General features: G+C 42.5%; 1 protein-coding gene across 6 annotated transcripts in view; it reads right to left on the minus strand.

The window, feature by feature from the left end:
* Positions 1-25,116, minus strand: part of PPP3CC (protein phosphatase 3 catalytic subunit gamma) — a 52,704-nt gene extending 27,588 nt beyond the window's left edge. For all 6 annotated transcript variants that reach the window (XM_034761884.1, XM_034761887.1, XM_034761883.1 and 3 more), the window contains exons 1-3: positions 24,871-25,116; positions 6,298-6,495; positions 5,874-5,998 (exon numbers count right to left, since the gene is read on the minus strand). In XM_034761884.1, the coding sequence (XP_034617775.1) occupies positions 5,874-5,998; positions 6,298-6,495; positions 24,871-24,922 (375 nt within the window). In that variant the 5' untranslated portion in view covers positions 24,923-25,116. The remainder of the gene's footprint in view (positions 1-5,873; positions 5,999-6,297; positions 6,496-24,870) is intronic.
* Positions 25,117-25,444: the final 328 nt, after the last annotated feature.

Here is a 25,444-nt window from a genome sequence, read left to right on the forward strand (position 1 = left end):
AATAGCAATCTTATTGCAGGATGGGGTAGAGATGAATCCAGTTTTTATTTACAATTGCACATAACTTGGTATGTTAAATTGAAGTGAATTTACAGTGTACATGGTTTAGCAAGAGAAGCTTATGACTGCTTTCTTTAATAATGCTAACAAGACAGAACAGAATCAAACTGAAAGAAAAAGGTGCAAAGGCAAAACGTGTCCTCCCATCTCAGAGAGGGGTCAGTTTCCCTTCAAACATTCATGACTTTTTGCTCTCTAATGCAATATCAGCAGGGTCAACCAAGCTGTGATAAGCACACTTGTTAGAAATGTTAGTGACATTGTCAAAGTTGGCAGGCCCCACATTAAGTCTACTAGAATATTAATTTTTAATTTGAATTTTGTGAAATATGCTAAATTACAAATCCCACTCTAGAGAACAAAGTTCTCTTAAACCACAATGAATAACTACAATGGCCATGCAAGGTTTCCTGTCAACGTGTCTAAATCCTTATTTGGCTGGACAATCTCTAGGGGTTTGGTTTCCCCAATCCAGTCAAGCTTGGCCACTCTGAGGAGTGCTCCAGAAATTGGGTCTATTACAGCTATTGTGGGTTTTTTTATGGGCACTTCTACTGGGAATTGGAACTGGAGTGAGACAAAACTCATTTTACCTGGGCCAGTCACGAGTGTCAACCCGAAGGTCAATTTTTGGTGATTTCCTCTTATCATGGAAAAAAAAAAAGTACATCTGCCCTCCAAACTGAGGGATGCAAAAGAAAGAAAGCACTCAGCACTCTGGGTGTGCAATTTTATATCACACCTCTTTACTACTCCCTTCTAGTGTTACTAAGATTTACAGGAATTCTACTCAGGGCATATACCTGAAAACCAAAACAAGATCGGTTAGATCTAATTTTAATCTATTTTGGTAAATTAATCTAGAAGAGGTCTGCACCATCACTTCACTTCTACTGATAAATAAAACTGATTCTGTTTCTGGTCACAATTCTTTTAATTTATATTTAATAAAATAGGGTTTTATTAATTGTATTGGTAGCACATCTAGAGTTTCCATGTGAGATAAGAGCACCATCACACTAAGCACTGTACATGGAGTGAAAGATATTCCCAACGCCTAAGAGCTTTCAGTCAAGAGACAAGATAGAGGCCAGAGAGGAAGTGAATTGGCTAATGTCACAGACGGTTATTGGCAGATCTGATGTAGAACCCAGATCTCCTGAGTCCCAGTCCAGTGCCCTGTCCTTTAGCAGCTGATATCTTAAAGGGGAAAAATTAGGTTAAGGTGTCACTCCTGCTGTTGGTGCTTATACATTAGACCCTTTTCTGAATACAGTGCACAGGATACACTGGGAAACATACAGGCATTTAAGCAGTTGTATGTAGGAGCCTCTACGACAGGAGATCCCCCACAAAAGTGGAAGATGCATAGAATGTGTCTGACTAAAAATCTGATAGAAGTCACAAAATATTATATGCATGTTTTAAAAAGAAGCTCCTCTCTCACTTCCAGATTATGGGGATAATCAGTTAAACACCCTCCACATCACTGGCAGCAGAAAGACTGTTTGCTAGTGCACAGGCTGTTTATTTTTTAAACTTAGACGTTTCATATGTGAAACAAAGCAGTCCAGTGAACAGCCAGAACTTACATAATAGAATTACAAAGACTGCAAGATCATGGCTCCTTACGAGCAAGAATACAAGTCAGCTTTTACCACCTAGGGTGACCAGATGTCCCGATTTTATAGGGACAGTCCCAATTTTGGGGTCTTTTTCTTATATAGGCTGCTATTACCCCCCACTCCTTGTCCCGATTTTCCCCATTTGCTGTCTGGTCACCCTATTACCACCAGACCTGCAGGAGACCTACAGTAATATCTATAACAAAATGAATCTTTTTCCGAGATAGGCACCCATGATATGAAAGGAAGGAAAGATTCATAAAGAGGAAGCTACGTGGAATTGATCTCAATCTGAGTCACAATTCTAACCAGCCTCTGAATATTGTAATATAATGGCTTACAGTCTTGCATCTGAGAAAGGGAACAAATGAAGTATGTTATTTAGCACAGATATTGCCTGCAGGTTAGGCTCCATTGTGCTAGGCACATAGCCTACAGTATAGCATCCAGACTGCATGTCACTACAGGAGATCACTAGGAATGAGAACATTTTCCTTTACTTTTAACTTATTGGGTGTGAGTTTAGTGCTGACAGCTCTGGAGACCAGATGCCTCTGTTTATCCCTAGAACAGGTACAAAAACAGCAATAGCAACAATGCCAGCTTCCCTCACAGACTGCTACACAATATGGATCAACACCCCACTCTGGAGAGAAAGAGTTCAGTCTCTAGCTCCTATTCAATCCCGGTCTTCCGCAAAGGCTGCCAAATAAAGAGCTCATTAGACCCAATTGCAATGATGGGTTTAAATGACAGGCACTGAGACCAAACATTTTCCATAGACTATTTCCCTTTTGGAATGAGAAGCCTCCACCTCTGTATAATACAAAAAAAAATTGTTGCATCTTTATGCTCATTTTAACTATCACCACAGGATGTTGTTTTTAAAACTACAACACACAAACAGTGGGTCCAGAAAGAATCTGGTAAAGATCTCTGAGCTGACCGAACTGACTTTCGGGCATATTTAAATACTCAGCTCATATGCTATAGACAGCCACTTTTACCCTAGCAATCCATCAAATATTCATGGCAACACAGGTATCTTCCAGGGGTCACTTGGGTCCCTAACAACTAATACATTTTGCCTTAACACCTCCCTGGTCCCCAGTTTTGCATCCTGCTTCCTGACTGCATACATCAGAATGCAATTATACAATTACATCCTATTTCACTCAGTTAAAAGGTCATGATTATCAGTAGCTCTGGGCAGACACTTGATAATATCCCCTCCCAGCATATGGATGCACAAGCTTGTGCCATGACTCACAAAAGGGCCTGTGGATGCCAGCATTCTTCACCTTTTTAAACTGGAAAGCACAGCAAAATCTGGATGCCTTACAGCCACCTGAATCTCTGTGATAAAGAGACTGTGCCTGCAAAACTAAGGCACTCAAGTATCTCAGATCACAGCATCCGGCCTTCTGAATCCAGTTACCTCTGAAAATGTTTGCACTGTATATGTTAGAAACCCTGAAAAAACCATAAAGAACTAGATTAACCACTTGTTAACTAGCCACTTCTTTGCCCACACAGCTGTTATCTAAGCTGTTTGCTGAACTGCTGCCATTTCACTATAGAAACTGGTGCTGCTGCAGTTTATTACACTCCCAAATGGGAATCTCTCTAAACATATAGGCAGCACTTTGCAGTAGGTGGAAAGAAAAGGCACACATCAATAAGCACAAGGGAAGCAAGTCTTCTATACTCTGTTTTATCAGTGACATTTGGATCAGCCCCCGCGTGTACTAATCAAAGCCCACCCTGCTTCGTGAAAGATCAATGCTTGCTCTGTGGGGAAAGAGAATGCTTCATGGCTTTATCTCCCCTGCGGACTCACAGGGAAAGGGGGAGAGGAGGGTCAAGAATGGCATGAAAGGGATTCATGCTGACAGCTTACAAAGAACAGCTGTCCCAAATGTCTCCAAAGACTGAAAGTGTTGGGTTGCTCTACAAAGGTCTCCAACTTAAGATGTATTAGGCTTAAAAAGGGACCAGACTGAGAAAAATTTGACTAACTCAAATTTGCTGCCTTTATTCTGTTATAAGATTTTCTCAGCTCAATCCTCTCCCCAGCAAGACTACTCAGTGATCCATTTTCCTGCCTGCTGCACACACTTCTTCCTAGTTCTGACGCTTTCCCATTTTTAGTCCAAATTGCACCCACCATCATAGTACTTAAGCGCTTACTCCTTAATCTTCCTCCCACATGTTAGACAACTTAGCCTATCTGTGATATGATCCAAGGATCAAAGGCTGAGGGATGGGAAGCCACCTCCCTGTCCACGTTCTGTAGAGCGCACGCTGTTGTGTATGCACAACTTTACTTCTCACCTACCAACTTTAACACCACAAAATAAATATTCCTCAGATCACTGAAGGATTAAGTTGGCATTCGACAATATCTCTGGCAGGTAAATACATTTAAACACACAACACTGGAGTATGCACAAACCAAACTGTTTAACTAGGAATAGCATGAAACTCCTGTCGTTCCTTCTCCCTTCCAGAAATAAAACACGAAGGCACCAGTGCCAGCACTACAGAAATCCTATTGGCTGAACATTAGAAATGCAACCTCTCAAGCATCAATGTGTCCACTATCCCAGTAACTGCTCAGTGTCTCATCTTGGCTTAAAGTCAATATGTAGGAGCACAAAAGTATTAGGATGGAAGGAGGCCAGGCATCTGCCAAAACACAATCTGCCAGTGGTACCCCACTAAATACTCTGGTAGTAAATATCCTTCAAAGAACTATTTACACTAAATACTGGTATTGCTGCCTTTGGTAGTCCCACACTTGTATTTTAACTGATCTCTGCAAACAGAAATTCTGCTTGAGTTCCAATAGGTCAAGTCTTCATTACCTTTGTTCTCATATCTGACATTAACTGAAATTGCTATGCAGCATCTTATTCCATTGCCTTTAGAAGCAAGACCCACTAGCCCTGGCATCATTAGTTTGGCCATCTTATGCCCTCTGATAGTCTCAAATGTCACTTGTTATGCTGCATCTGTACCTAGAATAAGCATTCCTCTAACAGTCAACTCCACTTTCATGCAAACTGAGATAGCATCTGCAGGGTCTGTAGCATTTACTAGTAACTCTTCCACATGGAGACAAGTCCCAACCACCTCCTGACACGAGTACTATGTGCTTGTTCAGTTACCAGGAACTGTTCAGAGAGCTAGTAGCTAACTGTTACTGATCTAAGTCAATTAATCTGTCCTTTAAGACCAACAGTTCTCAACTTTGCCTAGCTGCAATACCATATGATCAGTGAACAGAGTCACAAAGCCACAAAATCCTGGTGTGATGACTGACATTACACTGACAAAGCATGTAGCTACAACATAGTTAGGTATGTAGTCAGAGGACACTGCACTGTGATTACTGTGTGGCTCATTTGGGCCAATGTTCTGGGTGAAATTCCACCCTCTAACTCCAGCCTTCTACATTCATGCAACACTAAATACTTCAGGGGCCAATGGGTAGATATTATCTCTTCTTCCTCTGCTAGGAAACTCACTGCTCCCTTGTGTGTTATGGGCAATATGAGGAGTGCTCCTGTGATCAACCCTCCCTCTTGCTCTGCTCACAATTAGACCAACAGCCACATGCGAAATTAAAACTACAGACTCAGAATCAAGAGTTTAGACCAGGAATTGGCAACCTTTGGAAAGTACCCTGGCGGGCCAATCGCGGCTCCCACTGGCTGCGGTTCACCGCTCCAGGCCAATGGGGGCGGCAGGAAGCGGCACGGGCCGAGGGATGTGCTGGCTGCTGCTTCCCGCCGCCCCCATTAGCCTGGAGCAGTGAACCGCGGCTCGCCCAAACCTGCGGAAGCGGCAGGTAAACAAACCGGCCCAGCCCACCAGGGTGCTTACCCAGGCAAGCCGCACGCCAAAAGTTGCCAATCTCTGGTTTAGACATTAGCCCTGCCACAGTTGTTTTCCTGTCTCTACATATTGAGGGCACAACTTTCAACTTGCCTCAAAAATAATGTCCCATTGGTTAATAAAACTTTTCTAACAAATCACACTGCAAGTAGATGACCTATAAGCAACGTGCCTTCCTCATATGCAGAAGCATACTAGAACTTAAAAATGGTGCAAGAGAAATATTTGTTAAGCTTAGAGTTCAGTCTTTAACATGGTAATCCACAAAGGCACAGGTTTATTTGTCACCTCTATACTGAAGTAGCCTCTGTCCACATAGTCTCCCAGGAAGAGGTAGCGGGTGTTATTGGGTGATCCTCCAACTTCAAACAACTTCATCAGGTCAAAGAACTGCCCATGAATGTCACCACACACTAAGGGAGGAAGGACAGCAAAAAAAGGGAATTACATTCTAAGAAGAGGAAGGTCATGGCAGCAACAGGGAGCATGGCTTCACTTTGATCTAAGCTACTGTGGCATTATATACAGCTTCTGTGAAAACTTTATCTATGCTACCAAAATGCTCCATCTTCTGGGATGGAAAGCAATTTTAAAACCCCACTGCCTGAACAATGATGGAAAGAACACGCAGCAGCAGATCTGCTATTTTTGGCAGCTTGCGATTCTAGATAGCCCTTATATGTGACATCAGCTTCAGAAAGCTCTCTCTGACCTGTGATTGGAGCCTCTACTTCAATCATTGTCTTCTCATGCCTCAGAATGGCAGCCCCATCATTGATTATCTTCAATGCTGCATCCTCTTCTAGCCGCCCTTCCTTCACCAAGTGGCTTTTCAAGACATCAAGCCTGGGCTTTCCATCCTCAAACACTTCCTTCAATGTGAGCCGCTGCGTGGGAGGAAATGGGACAGCTAGAAAACAGAAGAAAAGACATTAGCAATGTGTCTCTTTAAAGGGACTCATACTCACATTAGACTTCTGTCCAGCACTCAGACATGAACAGTCACAAGCATCTGTTTCAATACACATTTGTCTTCTCAAATGCAACAATATCAAAGTTATGCTTCCAACCCAGTTAACAGACAGCCTCACATTAAAAATCACCATATACAGCCATGCAAAATGTTATCTGCGTACCTGGGGCGGGTAACAGGGGTGCAAAACTACAGTTGATGTGGGAACTAAAGTGCTTCCTGACTTCAGTGAGGGAAACCACTACCATAACACTGTTTTAGAAGGGATAGGTTATGGGTGCAAATATTGTATACCAGCAGAATAACTAACCAAACATACTTTTTTGTAGAGAACAGAAATCAAGTGTTGGTTATCTGGAGCTTAGGAGATGAGCATTAGTGCTTGCAGCTCAACCTACATAGTTTATCAGGAAGTTGCTTTCACCTTTACAATAATCTTGCACTTTATTCAGCACATGCACTATTTTAAGTGTGACTCATACAGGCTCAGCTCTGGGTAGCACTTGGCTAGTCATGTTGATACCCTGTATTCATTTATTGTACATATTCTAAGGCACCCATCACTTCAGTATCTAAGCATACCTTTGAGATACACTGCTTAACTTTCACCATGTTAAAGAAGGTGACACGTCAAAAGCCACTATACTTTCATGAAAGAGAATTGTGTTATTTGTTAACGGCTTCCAGCAGAAGAGAAGTATTTGAAATTTGGAAGAAAAATCTCTAATGATTTGTTAGAGGTGATCAAATTAAGATTCCCCCCTGCCATCTCTCAGGTCAGGATAAATTAAAAATAATAAAAAAAAAAACAAGTGACCCTTGCACAGTATTTCAAGGATACAGTGTTTCTAGTTCTGAAAAATGACCTCCAGAAAGACTGAATGCTGAGGGTGCTCTCGAAACAGCAAGAAAGGGAGACTAAAAGTAAAATCCTGTCAAGCAGATGTAAAAGCATGTACCCCAACTAAAGGTGGTGCCAAATACAACGTGACTTGCATGTAGCTATTTGCCTCTCTTTTCACAAAGATGTGGTGTAGAGATGATCTTGGGTCCTGAATCCATTTCCTTTTAGAAACATCTTAAATAACCATGTATCTTTTCAACCATCTACCCTTGGCTTTTCTCCTACAGCCCCCATCACTGCAGTATCTAAATGCTCAAGATAAAGCATTACTAGGAAACACTCCACAGGGAACAATTCGGCATTGGGAAGAAGAGGCTAGGGTACAGATATATTAGGAGGAATTCTACTTCTAGGGACACCCCTGGGACACTGCACACTACTGTGAGCGTAAATTGACAGGAAAAAACCCTTAACTGGTCAGGGAAAATTCCTGTGGTGCAGGTACTGTTTATGCAGATCCCTCATCAGCTGTGACATAGGGGATAGGGCCATAGTGCACATCTCTGTGGAGATTGTGGTAGCACTGCTGTCCACAAGCAGTTGGGGACTGCCCCTGGAATCGTGATGGCACAAACGTGGCTTAAAGACACCTTAGTCACTCCCGCCCCTGGGTGTGCCTGCATGACTTGCGTCTCCAAGTGTCACAGCACACAATCCCAACTTTGACTAGATAAGGTATCAGGTCTTTCCTATCTCCAACTTCAATGTTATGACCATGTACCGGGAAAATGGATTTGCTCTTAACTCTAAACCAGATGCAACACAAAAATATTACTGAAATGCAAATGAAGTTGATGTCCCTAGCAATCACCAATGAAAGACATTCAACATGCCAAACTGTTGAATTTATAAGCATGGTAAGGTTGCTTATCAAACAATACAGTGACTAGCAGAAATGTAACTGATCTCTCTTAAGTGCAAATACAGTAGCTCCTTAGGGCTGGTCTCCACTTACGATGAAAGTGGAGACAAGCCTTAAGGATTGAAAACCCACTAAATTGACCACAAATCGCTCTCCCATTAACTCCGGTACTCCACCGGAACGGGAAGAGTAAGGGGAGTTATCGGGATAGCATCTCCTCTCGACATAGCATAGTGGGGACCCCGCAAACTTGAGTTACGCTACTAATGTCACTGAAATTGTGTAGCTTAGATTGACTTCCCTCCATAGTGTAGACCTGCCCTTAGTTTGGAAACCCAGGGGCAGAGGGGAAGACAGCAAGTTTGTACCAGAGGGTATGTCTACACTGCAATTAAAATCCTGCGGCTGGCCTCTGCCAGCTGACTCCAGCTAAGGGGCTGTCTAATTGCAGTGTAGCTGTTCAGGCTGGGGCCAGAGCCTGAGCCCTGGGACCCTTAGCATGAGCCCTGCAAGCCTGAGTCAACTAGCATGGGCCAGCCAAGGGTGTATAATTGCAGTGTAAGCATATCCAGAGTGTCTTAGAAGCTGAACATTATTTTCCAATAATGTGGAATGTAGGACAGAAGGAGAACAAGACTGGATGTAATGAAAGGAGACCCAGTCTGTGACTGGAATAATGTGACAACTTTACTCACTGTCAGAAAGAAACTGCAGGATTTGGTAGCTTGGTAGGCTTGGATACAGGGGAAGGAAGGAAGGAGAGGGACACCAATGAGTGGAGTACAAATCTGTGTACAGCACCCAGCACACTAGGGCCCCATCCTGATTGGAGCTTTCAGACATTACTGTAACTAATCAATCATATTAAAAGTTAATTCTTGTATGGAACTCAGCATTTGTCCTATCTGTCCTTATGGCAGGCTCACAGAATTTGAGAGTCAAATGACTCATAAGGGGGAGAAGAAAATTCACGATAAATCAGGAATTATTTTATGTAGCCAATATACCACGTCACTGCTTTCTCAAGTCTTCAAGATGGCCAGTAACTCTAACATCACCCTAAGCTTTTAAAGCTCTTAAGAAAAAGTCAGACCACAGAATTTAGGATAGCATGTTTAATGAAAAAGGTATGTGATCATAGAAGAGGCAGTGCCCATCCACAATTCAGAAACAATCCAGGAAAAACTTCTGGCAAATTCTGCCTTGCCATTTCCCAGTAGTCTTAGTAAGTAGAGTCTTATGCAAGATAAAATGAGGATTATTTGTGCCAATCCATTGATGTGAGCAGCCAAGAACTTTTATGTACTTTTCACTGCTATCTTTATGTGACTGTTAACTCCCAGATGAAATCGAATATAAGTGATCAACTTCTTTTCTGCTCTGCCAATTTGTCCACCACTCTGCAGTGACCCTAGAGGAATGGGTGCTGCATACATACACCAAGGAGGAGAATTTGCGCCCATTACTACTGCATCTCCTACTGTGTATGGGAATATACTCCTCACTTCACTTCCTACAGACCAAGCCAAAAAGAGTGTTCTCTGTTTTTTAAGCTAGTTCTATAGTAAGGTGCTGGAATAGTAATTAAGAATGTTGTGATATCTGGAGAGGACCAAATATGCCAGAGTCCACAAGGAGGACAGATGAAAAATCCACCCAACTAGACAGAGGGGTCAAAATTGGAGGCTCTAACAAAAACAAAACCCACCCAATATTATTAAGCAATGATTATGTCTCCTGCACACAGTAAGTGATAAGGATGAGCATTTAAGTAATCAGTGTTGCCAAAGCAAATAATCCTGTTAGCCAGCATAACTTGTATAAAGGCTTTAATCAACTCAGTGCAAGTAATTATCCCATGTACTAATTTTCACCTTTATAGATTATGCCCTCATTTGCACTCAACCCCATTGAAATGGTCAATACTGTAAGAAGGTGCTGTGGAGGAAGTTTCTTTTCAATACTACGTTTAGTTTGCAAAGGGTACAGACTGCTTCATCTAGTGGTTAGATCGACAGATTGGGAGCTACGAGAACTGGGCCCAAGTCCTGGCTCTGCCATCATCTCAGACCATGGAGCTATACATTTTTCTCTAGGCCTCATCCTCCCTCATCTGTAAAAGGTGTAAATACTTACCTACCTCAGAGGGGAATGAGAAGGATCGTTAGACTGTCAAAGTACTCTGAAGATGAAAAGTACTAAATTGATCTGACACGAGGCTCCCAAGACACTGCCCATAAATACTAAGTTTAAGAAAGTTCAAAGAGGGTGAAAGGTGCACATAACATTGAACTTCTCATGATCATTCACTAAGATCCTCATGCCCACTCCTTTTGTTTACTGTCATGCCCTGTGTCAAATCTAATTTAGACTACAAAATCCTTGCGGCAGGGGCTTCCGATTTTGCAAAGCACCATACACACCCAGTATAATGAGTAATATATTAGAATTCCTGGTTAGCAAAACAGCACACATTTTATACCACGTGCCAGGCAATGACTAAGGGACACAAGCGCACGTGAACTTTGAGACGTAAACATCCATGATCTAAAATGGATTAAGGGGTTAGTCGTGTTTCAAGGAGTTCAGTAAAAGAAAGAGGATGACAATATCCTTGCCAAACTGCAGTGCAAGAATGGATGTTTGGTGAAGTTAACATGCTCTATATTTACAAATCCAGGTGTACACACCAACTGTAGGTATTCTTAGCCTGCAAACTAAGAGGCTGAATATGGCAAAAGGCTATTTACAGAATGACAACCTGACAAAAAGCCACTTCGCTGAAACACTGCAAAACCAGATATCAGGCAGCTCAAGTGTGGAACCAACTCACCTACAAAAAAGTCACTCTGCCACTGCCAAATCTCCATACTCCTTTATGTAGAAGGCCTGCTCTTTTTCTACATTACAGCTTAAAATGTTCATAATACTGTTACAGCTGCACTAATGCTACACATCTATTAAACATGGTAATAGTCTTCTCGAGCATAGACTGGGTTAGGCAAAGCAATCTGTAGCATAGTGTTATAACACTGTGGTTAATGTGTTCATAAAAAATGCTTATCACTGGTCAAAGAAATCATGCTAGTAACAAACGTTAAACAAGATCAGAATTAAGTAATCCACACCTTCAAAAAGAACAGATCCATGCTATGAAAATGGAAACACAAAATCTCTCATATTACCATTACTCGGACAATTGTACAAAATAACCAATACTCATTACTGAAAAAGGAATAAGAAGTATTTGCCTAAAATAACGATTGGTACAGACTAATTTGTTCCCAAGCCCTCCATTAATGGTTCTGATGGACAGAACCAGACAGAGAAGACAGATTTTACATTTCAAACCATCCAAGTCTTCCAGCCAAAAACAGCAGCTCAGGATTAAAATGACAGTATTGCTCAGCAGTGAACATCAGAGAGATAATGCTGCAAGTCATGAACCCAATATGGAAGAATACCTGAAAAGTCATTCACTGCAATGGGCTCCTTTCTCCTGTCTGCTTCTAGTCAGATGGGTGGAGGAATTACAGCTGGTTAGTTCAACAGATGGCTAAAAGCCTCCTCTGGGGGGAAAAAGGCATTTCAAGCATTCTGAAAGAACAGCTAACACAGTTCTGACTAGAACTGTACCCTTTCAGATAGGGTTTCATCTTGGTACAAGTCACAGTGGATTTTGGCTAGACTGTCATTTTCTACACTCAGACAAAGGTTAGCTTGAAAGAGTCTCCTTTAGAACAACTTAAATAGATTTAGGTACTAACAGCTTCCAAATATTTCACGCTTTCCACCACTTTACAACTAGTCATCTAAAAAGTTTGACAATCAGCTAACAGTCTGACAATTCATAACAGATGTCCACCTGTCACAGCAGAGGTCTAATTATTGCCAAGATCAGACCCAGATGCCCAAGGTAGGAACATTCACAATAAAAATACTGCACTGGATTCAGTTCTGTAAAACCTTTTAAAGGGTTACAAGAAACTCTCTCCTGTGTTAAATTATGAATAGCATGAATGTCAGGTCTCTGGCATTTTCTATTACAAAATATAGCAATGCTATATTTCCTGAGATCTCTTTTTGTCCACTGGTAACCTAACATTCTTCTGCTCCACAGAGCTGATTGCATATTTTTAGGGTTCAAACAGACTATTGCTTCACAGGTTTCAGAGTAGCAGCCGTGTTAGTCTGTATCCGCAAAAAGAACAGGAGTACTTGTGGCACCTTAGAGACTAACAAATTTATTAGAGCATAAGCTTTCGTGGGCTATAAGGTGCCACAAGTACTCCTGTTCTTTTTATTGCTTCATAGTCAATTGGCTCAAGCTGAACAAATCCACCTGGTTCAGTGATGAAAGGTAACAAGTGTGCCATTCTGTGTTCACAGAAGGCTAAAGTTTCAGCAATGCGCAAAGCTGTAACAGTAATTAACAGGGAACAAATACTTGGATCGCAAGCAATGGATGACATCTTTATACAGCCACAGCAATAGTCTAGTCAATCTGTTTCACTATTTCTCTTTATTCCATGGCACCATAACAAGATCTTCCTACAGCCTGTGTTACGCTGCAAACTTCCATCACCACACACATGAATAACTTACTAATTTATCCTTCTATAGCACCTTTCATCCCAAGGCCTTAGACCATTTTAGAAACAGTTCAAACCAAGTACATAGCAGAGAGATAGGAAATGAACAGACATAGTGAATACTGCATCCAAGTTAAATTGCAAAGGGAATGATAGGTAGGCAGCATGTAATGCCTCCAGATGGAATTTGGGCAGAACTCGTGGGTTGACATCTCTAAGACACATGAAAAGAGGACTATGGAATTTTTAACAAGCCATCAGTACCTCAGTTTTTATACCCCAGCTAACAGCAGCTCCAGCAGTTCCTAGGTGCTAGAATACAAATAAATAATATATTGTCCTTAGCAATATGCTGGGGCATTGGGTCTATACTGACTCAGAAGGAGAATACCACATATTAAATCTTCAACACAAGCTTCCCGCAGCCAGGGCCGCCGAGAGTGGGTTCGGGCCCCGGTGAAAAAATTTTTTTGGGCCCCCCAGCAAGGGCAGACCAGCTAAAGAGGGCTGACAAGAATGGGGGGGAAGCCGGGCCCCGGTAATTTGTTTCGGCTTCCCCTCCCCTCTCGTCAGCCCTGCCCGCAGCACCTAGGACCAATCCAACCCTGTTTCACCTGCGAGATCTGACAGAACCACCATGCATAGCTTAAAGGTGGAAATTTGGGGGGGTGGGGGGAAAATCACATTTAAAACTAGAGGCTGTAAAGTGGAAGAGACCTAGCATGAAGTTTTCTTTACAACCAGAGCTGTAAATATTAATGGCAGGCAGAGGCTTGCCATAATATTAAAAAAAAAAAAACTATTCCTGTAATATGGATAACTGCTATAGGTGTACAATCTAAACAGGAAACCAAGTTAGGTTTCTTAAGTTTTCCCCAGACTGATACCACAAATGGGTTGAACCCCGTCTGACCCTTAACATTTAAGTAAATTCATCACATTCAAATCTGCTGTTAGTTCCCCAATATATTTATAGCTAGAGTTTTCTTCTTGAAATGATCATCTGCACAAATCTCTGGTCACACAACCCCAGGAGCTCTTCATTCCTAGAGCCCCATTTTGAGCTATGTGATGTTCCCTCGCACTAAGCTGAAGTTAAGCGTCTGCAGGAATAGATCTGTGTTTCATCCTAACTTTCTGAAGCATGGACCAGCCCAGACAAATAATCTTTGCCATTATTCAGTTTAAAGCAACTCTGGCACAAGTAGGGATATTGATGTGCCTCAGCAGAATTACCACTTCAGCTAAATAAGCACCATGGAAACTAAATAATCACAACATGAAGCAAAGAACAGCTCCTCTAACCTGTTACCCACCCCAGAATATAACTTACTCCATTAATGTTTGATCCTATTAATCCAAACTCAATTCATGCCTTGCTTGGGCAGGCCACTTAATAAAATGAGAATCTACCTCGCAGGACTGTCACATCACTATGTAAATGCTTATTATTACACCACTTTATTGCTCTTTGTTCCTCTGTAACCCCCTAAACTTTTGCAGATTCTCGTATCTCCCCTGTAGATTGTAATTTTCCTTTTTTGGTATGAATATGGTGCCTGAATTTCAGAACATCCACAAATCCAGCTGAAGTGGACAAGAGCTACAAATTCTCAGCACCTTGAAAGTCAGGCCAATCGTCATCATGTGGGTATTTACTGTTGCAGACAGCCAAGGTGACATGACAGTCCCTGGATTCACTTTCAATGTCCCTATTAACGATGATATGCTGAATTTCAGAATCTGGATATCTTACCCTCCTTCCCTGTTTTTACAGCATACTCCATTTTTTTTAAATGAATAGTGACTACCCCAAATAAATTAGGAGTGTTTAAGCACCTGATTTCCTAGGGGTGATTTTAGGGCTCACCAGAAATTTTGATCCAATATGAAACTGGTCTAAGTCAGCTATAACTTCTGAATGAAAATTAATCCTTTCTATGGAACAGATTCAGAAAGCTTACCCTACCCTTCATACTGAACCAGATCATTTCTTCTGAAATTAGGATAATGCCTATAATAAATCCTAAACAATCTACACAATATTTTAAAAAATCATTCATACTAAAGTTGAACAATTTTTTCCATGGGGAAAGAGGGAAACACAGTAAGTTATCACAATACTAGATTCAAGTCTCACAGATATACCATTGAACTGAAATGCTCCCTTTAGAAATCAGAACCTGAAGTCTCACCACTACATCGCTTATCAACTGCATTCCAGTAAGGGAGCAATGCTCAACCTCTGAGGCCAAGTTCGCCTTTCTGTTCCAACAGCGTAACAGAATTTGGCCCTCAATGTCTATTTATAAGCCACATGCATCTAATTCCAATAATCAAGTTACACTTTCATGTTTCAAAATGCAAATAATCATAATATGTGCGCGCCAAGAGTGTAATCACTTTTAAAGCTCCTTTTGAAAGTGCACCTCACAGCCTTTCCCACCCTGTGGAGGGACCTACTGGTAAATACAAGGAGGTTAGAAAATAAAAGCCAACTAAATCTGAGTCCACAAGAACAGTTTGGAAGCAATATACAACACAGCCTAACCTTCCAGCTACTGCTCCGAGGCCAGGTCTACAACTAGAAACTTCTGCTGGCACATGATTGTCGGTTGGGGTGAGATTCCTCCCCCACCCCCCCAACTACATTTTTATTTTGGCAAATGCCCTCAAGCAGATGCAATTAAGTGCTTTAGCCAAGACAAACTGCATCTACACTGGGGGCGTTTGTTGGTATAGCTATGCTGGGAAAACTTTTACAATGCACACTAAGTCTAAGACAGTACAGAACTCTCTGTTTAATGGAATTTGTTGTTATAAGACTCTCCGCAAGCACAGGAGGGCATGCTACTCCCTTTTTCTATGGTTTCACAAGAGTGCCGTGAGATTTGAAATAGGAGTACTAATTAAAACAGAGGCAACTTAAGACTGCCGCTATGCATCAGCCACCCAACTCATAGCAAGAAGAGCAGTTACAAAACTTTCATTATGTAAATTAATTCTTCATGCATGGATTCATTTCCTGCCAATGGGATTTCCCAGCAAACCAAGCTGAACATCTCGGCTGCAGCTGAGACCCAAATTCATGACACGTGTCTTCTGGGAAGCCCAGTAATGCTAGCCTTCTACTGCAGAAGCCCTATTTTACTTCAGTTTCTGCAAGACAGTTACGAAAATTTATCCACTGGTACACTAAATCTATTTGCCCACCTTTCCCATTGATGATTAAGACACCAATATTCTACTTGCCTGGGAAAGCTGAATTTAGTTTTGAAGTGTCTGCAAAGCTATGCAATGGTTCCAGCTCCTAATGAGCCAAAGCTGAGTGACTGATCTGCCGTCTTTGGGCGGTCTTGGATTTTAAGCTTGTTGGGGCAGGGACCATGACTTACGCTGATGGCTCAGTAACATAAGGAGCCTGAACTGCAATCTCATACTGCTAGCTGCCATAGAGAAAGGAGAGCAGATAAGCCCTGAAAACTGGCCTGAAAAATCTTTGAGACACTGAAGCTCTACAGACTTTTCAGCAGTTAAAAATACACATATTACTATGAAACAATCACTCAACAGCATGCCACCCAGCATCAGATCTGTCATCTTCCTTTCATCAGCTCTATCAGATTGGATGATTTCCTCAGCTGACTTGAGAGGGTCATCACTAAGCTTGAAAAAAAAAAAAAAAAAAAAAAAGCATGAGGTCCACAGCAAACAGCTGCAGCTACTTAAAAAAGTGAGCTAACCAAAGGAGACGAGAGGGGATTCCTAGATGTCAGCAGACAGGGAAATTCGCCACCTGTTTTCACAAGGTTAGCAAGCTGACAGCTAGTCCACTAATAGATCATTAATACAAAAACAGTAGGGTCTTTGTGTCAAAGACAAATTCCCCACCTGCTGGTAAATGTAAATCTGACGCTACCAGCGGCGTGCGGGGGGGGGGAGGCTGAGAGGTTGGCTCTAGTTTTAAACCTACTTTAAGTGAACATGATTTTGCACATAGTGTACTTTTAAGATCAGACTCAAGCCAGCTTTGTAGGCATAAGCTGACCTGTTCCATATGGGAAACCTAAACAAAGTAACGTCCACAAACACTTTCATCGGATTCCACCGCCAACTGTGACACAGGCATGCAGAGCCCAGCCAGCAGACCTTTGACCAAAGTGTTGCATTATACTGAGCAAGAGACAATCACTACCAGTAGAAAAGATTTCAATTACTTGCATTATCAACTACAAAAAAGTTACCAAGTCACACGGTATAATCGTGGATGCCTCAATTTCTCTTCCTTCCAATACTCACCATATGGCTGAATACTTCAATGTAAGCTCTGTTTACACTGGGATCAGTTCTGGTTACAGAGTCTAAATCACTGTACAGTGTCTTTACTCCACTGCTCTCGGTCATCTGCTCCCAGGCAATGTCTTGTAATCACTGATAGTTTGTAAGAAAGATGTTGCAATATACAGGATTATAAAACCTAACCCTCCAGTCCCAAAGAGCCTATATTAGAGCTCAATGGGAGCAGTTCACCTGCAAGCAGCGTACAAAGCTAAGGAGGAGCAAACCCCTTTATAAGATCACCTAAATTCAATCACCACTTTAAGAGGAGTTATGTTACAATGGGGTGGAATATCAAAAGATTCTTATATAAGTCTGTAAGAAAATCACAGGCTGTGATTTTGTTGCAGAAACAGAAACTTTTAACATATATCACATCTGCTTGTAGTTTCCACAAATTTGAGTAGCACCGCGATCACATGCACCAGGTCGCAATGCTGCTCACTCAAATTTGGTCTGGCCAGCTCTCCATCATGCCATCCACTCACAGGGGTGCAGCGTCAATCACTCAGAGTTGGCCCAGCTGCCCCTCTATCAGGACCGGGGGAGGGAGAAGAGATCAGGCCAACTGAGTGAATGGCACTGCAACCTGGCACACTCACATTTGGCCCTGCACCAAAGCCACAGCTTTAACAAACCGTGGCAACAACTTTTGAACCAAAAAATCATGACTTTCTTACAGCCTTATTCATAAATAACTTATAAAACCTGGTAAGCGCCATAAAATTAATCCTACAGGTGTGAACATAGGTAAAAAGTTAAATCACATTACAGTAATCATACAAAGAAACCTACAACCATCACCAGAAAGAAAATTCTTCTGCATATCTTTATTATAGGCCATGCTCTAGGAAATCTTCAGGTTACAAATTTGAACACTGCAATTTTATAAGATGAATTATCTTACTACTCATTTTAAAGCCATTTTATGCCTGATCACCATCCCTCGCCTGCTTATGAAATCGAAAGCCTTCTGTAGCTAGCTATGGGAGCCAACACTGCATATTCTATCTCACCTGGTCCTGCTCAGCTTGGGGTGGGGGCAGAGGAAGTGGTTCAAAATTTAAGTGTCAGAAACCATCACCATTGCTCTTGCAGAAGCCAGAAGGCATTTACCTCTACCCCCACTCCCCAAAAAATCAACAGTGAAGAGCTGGATTTAGATTTCTGGATCTAGATTTCTGGATCTCATATAAATAAAACCTAGGAGTCTCACATAAGTAACATACCCAGGCTCCCAGCTGGAAGAGGTCATATTACTCAATACACTCACATCCACCTCTGCTACTAATAGGAACATAGCAAGAACCTATTATAGCTTCATAGCTGGAGATGCTGCTGCTAGAGAAGCCAGTGAGACTTCCTCTTCAGAGATTGGAGGTTTGAAGTCAGGAGTGCAGTCCAGATAGCACAACACTACCACTCTCTGCAAATTAAGTCTTTAAAAAGAGCAGAACAGGATTTCATTCTCCTATCCCTCCTGGGGCCTGCCACATCAATGTGGACTTTCTTCAGGCATCCCATTTTTAACCCCCATCTTCCCAACTCTGTTTTTCATCCTGTCAGCCCATCTGCTTTCTAGACAGAGACTGTGGAGCCCACCAATACCATCAAACAGAAATCATTCTGTTCTCCATAAGCTTTCATTGTACTCCTGACCCAGGACTCCAAACCAGCTCAGTACTGCAGGCCAAGAGACCAGTCTTGAAGAAGGGCTTTACAGCTGAGTTTTATATATTAACACTGCTGCTTTCACATAGCCCGCTCCCTTGCTTCAAACTGCTTAATAATGTCTAAACCCATTAACACACTGTACAGCTAGTAAACATACCCGGCATTGCAAGGCAATCTGTACAGAAGCGTAAGGGACTGAACAGGAGATGCCTGAAAACCAATAAAGAGTCGTCAGAGATAAACTCAGACAATTACTGGTCTACAAGCTAATATCTTGAGATTAATGTGTGGCTCTACCTCCACTGGGACTCCAGGATTTACCTAAATAGCTCTGTTCATCACAAACAGGCCAGCCTTCATTACTATTTTAAGCAGGCACCCTGCCCTACTTCCTACAGACTCAATTCCTAAGGAAGCAGCCTTCCTTCATTTTCTAACCATAAAACCAGCTAAACACTGAAAATTATATTACAGCTCGAAGTGGTAGATTCAAGTCATGTCTCTCTTTTTTTATTAAATGAAAAATGCTAAGCATTTTCATTTCATCAAGATACCTGGCTGATTTGAACCCATTTGTTCTGACTGCTAGAGAACCTTAATATGAAGAACGGAGTTAACTTTTCACAGAAGAATATCCAGATAGGAGGAATAGAGAAAAATCACATTATATACAGACGATTCACAAATTAACAGCAACTCTTGTCGTTTACACATGGGATTCTCCCCCTCCTTTCCATATTGTTCCACCATTCCGACACTCCATATGTGGTTCTCCAAAGAAATACAAATGCACCCCAGTCTTTTATATTTTCACAAAGCCTCATCAATGATTTCTAATGATTTTATATCTTTGCTACCATATTTTAGTCTTTGGTAGCAGCACAGACACCTCTGTTAAAATGCAGATAAATCAGAGAACAGCATAATGACAAGAGAGAGCAGTCATATTTTTAGCTGGTTTAGGGCACTTGCTCCAGCCAGGTCCATATTATAAAGGTTGCTAGACACATGAACTGGTGGTGCCACTGCTAATATACAGGACTGGGCAGGAGACATTTAATACCAGATGCACATTATAGTTTAATCTTCCACTCTCCCATAAGGTATTAGTCAGAGTGCCATGGTCTGCAATGCATTTGATTTCTGTTGCATGTTTGGATGTATCATCACATGATCTGACAGCGTTAGCATGAATTCTGCAGCAGACAATCCAAGCCCAGGCTGCAAGCTGTCCCTTTTCAAACCACATCAAATTAAGACCACCTGAGCTAAGAAGAGTCTGTGGGGCATAAAAGATCAGTTAATAATTAAGGAATATTCAGCGAGATCTCCAGATTTCTATAGCCCTTAATGGTATAGCCATGTCTATGCTCAAGATCTTGAACCTTGTCCAGATGAGTACTTGTGCTGTGACACCACCTGGCTTTTAAGGATCCCACTGAGGTGTCTTAAGTCAGCAGGCATTGGCACTTTTAGCATGGTGCTCCCAAGGTTTGAGAAAGCTCCCCTTGTCCCCCAAACAAGTTTGCACCCTTTGCCCCTACTTTTAACCACTACCTATAGCTCTCCCCCACCCAAGTGTTTCATAAATTAATTCTCAGTCATTATTACAACATTAGACAAGATAAACTAAGTTTATATCTCACAAAAGAGAACATTAAATATTATGGCAGCTATTATGAAGAACCTCAAACATGTATTTCTTTCTTTTAATAAAGATTTCCCTCATATTAAGGTCCATCTCTATGCTTCCTTATAAGATTCCCATTCCCAGTGTATGCAGTTTTAGGCTAGTATTTGTTTGATATTTTTATCCATGTGTTGTGTTATGAAATAGCTATACAGCATCTGCGAGTACCTCAGATGGGGGAGAAATATATTCAACTTCAAAATAAGAATACTGTATGTTAACAAGGTATATAATTTAAAACCACAACTTTTTATGAAGTGCAAGGTCTCAGAACAGTTTTGACTTAGCAAGGTAAAGCAGCAAATTTTCTAGCTCCATCCTGATCTGCCTTGCCACAATCTGAAGGAACCCCTTCAAAGCCACAGAAAAGCAGAATATACCAAATTAGCATCAACACTACAGCTCTCACTCAGTGGTAAAGCTCTCATTGAAGTCACTGGGAGTTTTGCCTGAATATGGACTGCATAATCAGACCCCTATACTGCCCTATACTAAGAGTTGCCCATGCCACAAATGATATATAGAACATGGCATGCACAAAGAGAGCGAGATGAGCCATCTTTTGTGCATTTATATTCCATTCAAAAACTATGCCTCATCTGAGCTGAACAAGCATACTGTTAAGGCATCACCTTGACCAGCACACAGTGTCTTCCATTCCCATAAATACTGAAATCTCCAAGTTTTGGCTACCTCTTATTAGGAGTCCTTCTTTCCTAGACTTGCTATTTACTCTCTTGGCTAACTCCTCAATGGCGTACTGCCATAGGTCTTGAGATCTAACTCACATTTGAAAAATCCAAACCAAGAACTAGACTCCTGAAACAAGAAAGGAAACAGTTTTATCTTAAGAACTAAACGTTCTTATGATAAAACTTGTTGGGCAAATTGTCAGAGCAGCAGGTCAAACACTAGCAAAGAAAAGCTGAGGGCTTTTAAACTCACTCCCTCTTATGCTGTTCCCTTAATACAAATAAGCTGGATATGCAGCTATGAGACTGACAAAGTTTAAGTGTTTGTGAGAGAGAAGCACACAGGGAGTTCTGAAATGTGATAAACTCAATCTTAACCCGAAAAAACAATTTTTGTTTGTGGGAGATGTCTATCAATGTGGTCTCAACCAAAGCAGGAACTGCTAAAATGCTAATCCCAGCATTAGCTATCATTCACTGCATGGCCTTAAGAAAGTCACTTTATTTCTCTGTGCTTCAGTTTCCCCAGCTGTAAAACAGCGAATATGCTTCCTTATTTCATAGAAGTGTTGCAAATTAGTGGCTACCCAGAAGCATTATATAAGTGTTGGTATTACATTATAAAGCTATTACGCTGATTACTGAGAAACATGAAACGGTAGTTGTAGCCAAAAGAGAAAATGCTAAATTTTAGCAATTCAGTTCCTCATAGTGATCCCAACACACTGACATCACTTCTTGAAAAAAAGTCACCAAGTTAAGGTGAGGCTCTTGTTTCTTTGCCTTGATCTGGTCAAGTGTTTAAATAACAATATCAGTTGTTTTTTTGTTTTTTTAAGAATTCTTCATAAAGACAAACATAAATATAGCTCAGTAGTCAGGTTGCTCTCTCCAGTCCACTTGAGTCATCAGGCCATAACTTTTGGTTAAGAAAAAAAATCAGGATCCCCACCGCAGACAGCTACTCTCACTGTCACCACTACTTTCCAGAGGATTTATTTTACAGCCAAGGGTGATAGTTTATACTTCATGTAGAATAAAATAGAACCTTTACTGTACAACGGACATGTCTGAAGGCCTATTTTTACAAGTTACTTCTTTGTAGATCAATGCCCTATTTACCCAGAGGAGAGGTATACAGCATTATTCCCTGACAACATGCTTCACACCTCTGTCCTGGATGATCCACCAATAGGTGTGAGAAGGGAAGTCAGTCCCCATGATCCACCCAATTCTTAACCTCACTGCTGAGACTGCTAATAAGGAGACTGTAGAGAAATTTTATTTGCAGTCCCATTTCAGAGGGCTTACAGCTGACTAAAGTATCACATTCCACCATTCTAAAGTTTTATTGCATTTCTAGCCTTTTGATCTATGCCAAGCCTTTTTAGTTAAAAAAAAAAAAAAAAAAGCGCAAAACTACACCTATCTTAATAGCTGAGTGATTTTGCTTCAAGTAACATCCTGACAGCTTCCACTGAGACCTACTTCTGGCCATGTCTAAACCATTAACTATGTTTGAAAATTAAGATGTTTGGTTAAAACAGACATCACTTGGTTATATGCCGAGCTGCTTAATAGTGATATCTGATGAACCAGAAATACAAGGGGGCCTAACACAGGATTGAAAAACTGAGCTGCTTTAAAATAATAGCTGTAAGTAGACAAACTTGAGGAACTACAATGTTTCCACTTGCTTATGACTGAACATAATTAAGGCTAAAGTTTTCACAGCCCTTGGGAAATGTAAGTTCGTAAGATAAGCATTATTAAAATATGTAACAGAACAGGAGAGACTTTTTCAATGCAGGAACTGAACAAAATTAGCTCTTCTTTCTCTTTAGGTTTAAAATGTAAATACTGCAAACAATGCACCACCTTTTAATAAAAATTCTCCCTTTTTTTTTTTTTTTTAAAGATGGATGAAATTCCTCCCCAGGCATCCACAGCCAGTCCAAATAAGGTTCATAGTCTACCTCGGGAATGACATCCATAATCACAGCACTCTATCTATAGGGCAACCTCCTTATGAGACTATCCCCCAGGCTTCACTACATGCTGTCAGCATGCATTTGTGTAGTGAATGATCATACTGTCTCCCTTTAAGCTCCAGTGAATAACTCACTACATGTGTGTGAGCTCCACCTGGCTGAGGACTAATTATCAAAGGCCATTCCCAAACTCTGGCTTTCTAGATATTGCACTGCTGGCTAACCCCCAAAGCTACTCTCTCTACTGAATGTATTCAATCCAGTACATCCACAATGTACACATAATTGTTAATAGGATTTCACAGAAAGGAGTCCAAAGGCTCAGCTACAATGTAAACTAAGATAGTGTTGATATAGAAGACAGCTGAATTGACATTACCCTCTCATTTCTAGCAGCAATATTAAACTAAAATCACAACAAAAGACCAAATGTTAAACATCTAAGCAACTCACAGGAACCTCAGGGTCCAGGCTGCCACCCTGTTCCACTTTGTCTATGTATCAAGCAGCAGCTATTAACACCTGAACACAACAGGTAAAAATTCATTTGGGCCCAGGTTAGAGTAGCAGGTAGAGGTGACAGTGTAAGCATCTAAATGGTCAGCAGAGGCTCCATACATGTGAAATTTGACATATTCCTGTCCATATCTCAGTCCTGTAACAGGATGGGTTAAGGGTAGTGTGACTAAATATAACAATTTAAGATGCCCAAGTGAGCAGCCTTTGTAACTGTGCAATTGTATAGTAGTGATGGCTGCTGAGCAAAAATTTAAACAAATACAACGTATAAAATAGATGTTCTTCAATACATGGGCATGAGAGATGGCATTAGATTAATTAGGACAGCTAAATCTACATTGTACAAGCTTCCAACTAATCCAGGAACTTCTCGATTAACATTTTGCCCTCCTCTCTATTAACCGCTTCCAACATCATCAGCTCTTTTAAAATAGCATCTACTATGGGAGGTGCCCAGCACAGGGCAGTGTGCACCAAGTACAGCATGTCAAAACAGGAAGACTTCAGGAAGACACTCAGGTGCAGGCAAAAAACGAGGTGCATTGCACATCAGGGGCTCGGGAGAGCAAGGGGAAATCTCCACCCTTCTTGGAGCAGAAAGAATATCAGCACTGGCCACTGCTCGGCTCCGTAAGTCTGAATGCCCAGACTGGAAACGGGCAAGTGGGGTCGCCCATGTGCCCGCCCTAAGGGGAAGGGGCACAAACCCCAACTCCCTGATCTCTTCCCCCTCCTTTACCTGTGAAGGAAAGACAGCTCCCCAGCCTGCACCACTCACCCGCCTGCTCCCTCCAGACAGTGCACCCGCAGGGCCCCCAGCCCCCGCACGCACACTCGGGGGCCCCCTCCCAAGCGCAGTAACCCCCCCTCTAACGGTGCCCAGCCCAACGGCCCCAGCGTCCCCCTCCCCCTACGGGCCCATACAGCGGGAACCCCCAGGCCCCTCCCCTCTGTACTCACAGCGCGGCAGCCCCCCCCACCCGGTCCCCCGCCGCCACAGAACGGGAGGGGCCCCCAGCCCCGCCCCCCGGCAGCGCCCCGGCCCCTCACCCTTCACGATGCGCTCGGTCGTGGGCAGCTTGTTGTGGCCGCGCCCGGTCATGGTGCCGCCTCCCCGCGTCGGCTCCCGGACCGCCCCTCCCCCCGCGGCCTCCCCCGGGGAGCCGGGACTCCGACCGCGGCTGAGCAGGCCCCGCTGGCGACGGCGCTGCAGGGATCCGGATCCGCTCGGTGTCCGGGCGGCGGCGGCAGCGGCTCCTCCCGAGCTCTTCTTCTCCCCACCCCCTCCCCGAGCCTACGCCGTTAGCGCGCAGGCGCCAACCTGCCTCCACCTCCCGAGGAGAGCGCGCGCAGGCGCCAACCCCCTCATTTCCTCTCGTGCGCAGGCGCCACCTACCGTCTCTGTTCTTCTCTGCGCGCATGCGCCAACTGGTGTTCCTCGCCCCAACCCCCGCCCGGCCCTTTCCTGGCGCACGCGCACTGCCCCCACCCGCGCTGATGGTCTCCCGCAAGCGCCTTTAGGAACGGGCCTCCCTCGAGGTCACGTGACCAAGCTGCGGGGAACCCTTTCCTTCTCTCTCTCTCTCCCCCCCCCCCCACTTTGAATAAGCAGGGTTGCTAAGAG

The sequence above is a fragment of the Trachemys scripta genome, chromosome 2 (genome assembly GCF_013100865.1).
Source record: "Trachemys scripta elegans isolate TJP31775 chromosome 2, CAS_Tse_1.0, whole genome shotgun sequence".
Classification (NCBI taxonomy): Eukaryota; Metazoa; Chordata; order Testudines; family Emydidae; genus Trachemys; species Trachemys scripta.